Source organism: Orycteropus afer, unplaced genomic scaffold (genome assembly GCF_000298275.1).
Source record: "Orycteropus afer afer isolate SDZICR_OR568_19922 unplaced genomic scaffold, OryAfe1.0 scaffold00021, whole genome shotgun sequence".
In the NCBI taxonomy this organism is placed as follows: domain Eukaryota; kingdom Metazoa; phylum Chordata; class Mammalia; order Tubulidentata; family Orycteropodidae; genus Orycteropus; species Orycteropus afer.
In genome coordinates this window covers 15,411,363-15,415,218 of record NW_006921608.1, presented here as the reverse complement: position 1 = coordinate 15,415,218, position 3,856 = coordinate 15,411,363, and the positions used below count along the sequence as shown (strand labels likewise).

Genomic DNA, 3,856 nt, shown 5'->3' with positions numbered 1-3,856 from the left:
GCAGCCTTCTGGTTAGCAGTCAAATGCCTTAGGCACTATGCTACCAGAGCTCCCATCCATCCAGTTAACACAGAGGAAGGCAAGTGCTTATTCTAGTGCTATTTTCCTCTCCATACCTCTAAAAGTCATCCTCAAGGCTGCTACCCCATAAGCTAATCGGGTCTCATCTCTTTTCTCTTATGACTTCACCTCACTTTTCAAGGCCTAATCCTTTCCTTCTCTTCACCACATTCCCAACCTTATCAACAACTCTGGTTCCTGGAGGTGCTATGGCAAACTAACGTACAAGCAACAGCAGTGTGCAGTGGTATTACAAAACTAGGCAAAAAAAAAGTTCCAACTGAATTACCTGGCTTCTGATAATGTTGATAAAGTACTTAACCTGAAATTTATTTATAAGTCTTGTTAGCAGGTATTAAATAAATTACTCCAAACTTACAAGCTGGAGTTTTAAAATATTTGATTGAAAGGGAAGAAAGCAAAGCCTTTTATTTTTCAAGACAAATTTTTATGTAGATAAATCAACTTACATTTGAACATAAATAAAAATAGGCAATTCTGAATCTTTTTCCTTAATTTGAGATTTACTGGAAGAAATGACACAGAGAATGGAAGCCTTGGAAAATCGCCTGAGATACAGATGAAGATTAGGAATGTTGTACATATTTGGACATGTCATTGTTTCAAGGATTGCAATGAAAACAGCTGAGAGCCCCAAAGCCCAGGCTATATTATGTCTGTAACGTCATGAAGCAAAGCACAAATCGTACTAAAAAAGCTGGTTTGGTATAGAACAAAGACAAAAAGACAGTAATTTGTGTAACTTTATTTAGAAAAAAGAAATCTTCCAGATTTCTAAGATGAATTCACCAAGAGAAAGAATAAGCTATGCAAGGTATTTTGTAATAGACTGTGGACATGATTTGCTTCTGCCCCTTCCTGCCTTAGAGTGTTGCAATCTTATTTGACTACAAAATAAAGTTTGCACAGTCTTACTTCTGTAGAACACTGGCCATAGGAAAAGCTATTTTTGGTATCGGACTTTATCTTGATATATGTATATGGATGTATGCTAAAAATTGTAAGACATATGTACTTGTGTAACAAGTTGAAATTTTTTAATATTAAAATTCACCACTTCAAAGAATGGTATTGTGTGTAAAATTCTTAGCATAACTTTAAATGCCAGATACATACACATGAGAAATGGCTTATATAGAGAGAGAAAGGTGCTGAACCTCACTGGTATTCAGGAATACACCAGTTAATACAATACCAGTATCATCCATCAGGAGCTCTGGTAGAATAGTGGCTAAGGCACTTGACTGCTAACCGGAAAGCTGGCGGTTCAAACCCACCAGCCACTCCTCGGAAGGAAGATGGGGCAATCTACTTCCATAGTGATATTGCCTCGGAAACCCAAGGAGGGGTCACTATGAGTCGGGTCCGACTCGACGGCATATAACAACAACGTCATCCATCAGTGTAGCAAAAATTAGTATGTTTGATTAGCATTGGTAAGAATGTGGAAACTGGTAGTCTCTTTGGAGAACAGTCTGCTGGTACCTAATGAAACTGAAAATACATACAATCCTGTAACTCTAAGAGCTGCACTTCTAGGTATCTAAGGAGAGGACACAGACATTCAAAGGAGGGCACCTGTATAAAAATGTTACTAGTGTGTGCAAGCAACAAATTAGAAACAACCAAAGCATCATCAGAACTGATAAAACTGCTCTACATTGAAAGGACATGTGTATATGGTAGAACTCATAAACAAAAATGAATTTAAAAAAAGCTAATGACAGAATATATTCAGCATTATCATTTCTATACATTTTTAAAAAACACAAACATTGCTAGAAATTGTTCAGAGATACATAAATATGTGGTTTGTGTTTGGAATGCCCTGGCGGTAGGCCGCACTAAGCCAGCTGGGGAACAGCGGAAGGCAAGTGTTTGTGTGGAGTGCCCCGGGGCAGGCCAAGTAAGCGAGCACAGCGGGGGAGACCAGGAAACGAGCAGAACAACTAAGGGAGACAAACTTACCTGACAGTTTGTCATAGTGTGGTGGCTTGAGTGTCACTGTGAGGCTGGATGCTATGCCACCAGTGTTTCAAATGCCAGCAGGGTTACCCATCGTGGACAGGTTTCAGCAGAGCTTCCAGACTAAGACAGACTCAGAAGAAGGATGAGGCCATCCATTTCTCAAAGAATTGGCCAGTGAAAACCTTATGAACAGCAGTGACACACCGTCTGATATAGTGCTGGAAGATGAGCCCCTCAGGTCGGAAGGCACTCAAAATACGACTAAGGAAGAGTTGCCTCTTAGAGTAGAGCCAATCTTAATAATGTGGATAGAGTACACCTTTCAGGACCTCCATTTGCTGATGTGGCATGTCTCAAGATGAGAGGAAACAGCTGCAAACATCCATTAATAATCAGAACATGGAATGTACCAAGTATGAATCTAGGAAAACTGGAAATTGTCAAAAATGAAATGGAACACACAGAGATTGATATCTATCCTAGGCATTAATGAGCTGAAGTGGACTGGTTTTGGCCATTCTGAATCAGATGATCATATGATCTACTATGCTGGGAATGACAAATTGAAGAATGGTGTGATATTCATCATCACAAAGAATGTATCAAGATCTATCCTGAAGTACAATGCTATCAATGATAGAATACTATCCAGACACCTACGAGGAAGACCCGGAAGGAAGATGGGGCAATCTACTTCCGTAATGATACTGCCTCGGAAACCCAAGGAGGGGTCGCTATGAGTCGGGTCCGACTTGACAGCACATAACAACAACAACAACAACAACAACAACGAGGAAGACCAGTTACTACTACTATTATTCAAATTTACCAGTTAATACTACTATTATTCAAATTTATGAACCAACCACCAAAGCCAAAATACAAGGAAAATGAAGACTTTTTACCAACTTCTACAGTCTGAAATTGACGGAACATGCAATCTAGATGTGTTAATTATCACCGGTGACTGGAATGCAAAAGTTGGAAACAAAGAAGAATCATTGGTAGTTGGGAAATATAGCCTTGGTGATAGAAATGACACTGGAGATCACATGATAGAATTTTGCAAGACCAACAGCTTATGCATCACAAATACCTTTTTCTCAACCACACAAACAGCAGCTATACACGTGGACTTTGCCAGAGTACACAGGATTGTACTACATCTGTGGCAGAGGTAATGGAGCAGCTCAGTATCTTCAGCCAAAATAAGGCCAGAAGCTGATTGTGGAACAGACCATCAACTGCTCATATGCAAGTTCAAATTGAAGGTGAAGACAATTAAAACAAGTCTGCAAGAACCAAAATATGATCTTAATTATATCCCTCCTGAATTTAGAGACCATCTAGAGAACAGATTTGATGCACTGAACACCAATGACCAAAAACCAGAGGAATTGTGGGATGACATCAAGAACATCATCCACGAAGAAACAAAAGGTCATTAAAAAGAAAGAAAAAAAAAAATTGATGTCAGAAGAGACTCTGAAACTTGCCCTTGAACGAACAGTAACAAAGCAAATGGAAGAATCTACAAAATAAAAGAGATGAAGAGAAGATTTCAAAGAATAGCTCAAGAAGACAGAGCCAATTATTATAATGAAATTATATGAATTATAATAAAATGTGCAAAGACCTTAAGTTACAAAACCAAAAGAAAAGCACACACTCGTGTCTCAAGCTGAAAGAACTGGGAAAAAATTTAAGCTTCAAATTGCAGTGTTGAAAGATTCCATGGGCAATATGTTGAATGATGCAGGAAACATCAATACCAAAAAGAATTGGTAAATGGTCATCCATTTCAGGA

The 3,856-nt window shown here is 38.7% G+C and overlaps 1 protein-coding gene across 1 annotated transcript in view; it reads left to right on the top strand.

The window, feature by feature from the left end:
- Positions 1 to 644, top strand: part of MATN2 (matrilin 2) — a 192,954-nt gene extending 192,310 nt beyond the window's left edge. Inside the window, exon 18 of the mRNA XM_007934845.2 lies at positions 589 to 644. Coding sequence (XP_007933036.1) covers positions 589 to 644 — 56 coding nt within the window. The remainder of the gene's footprint in view (positions 1 to 588) is intronic.
- The last annotated feature ends 3,212 nt before the right edge of the window (positions 645 to 3,856 follow it).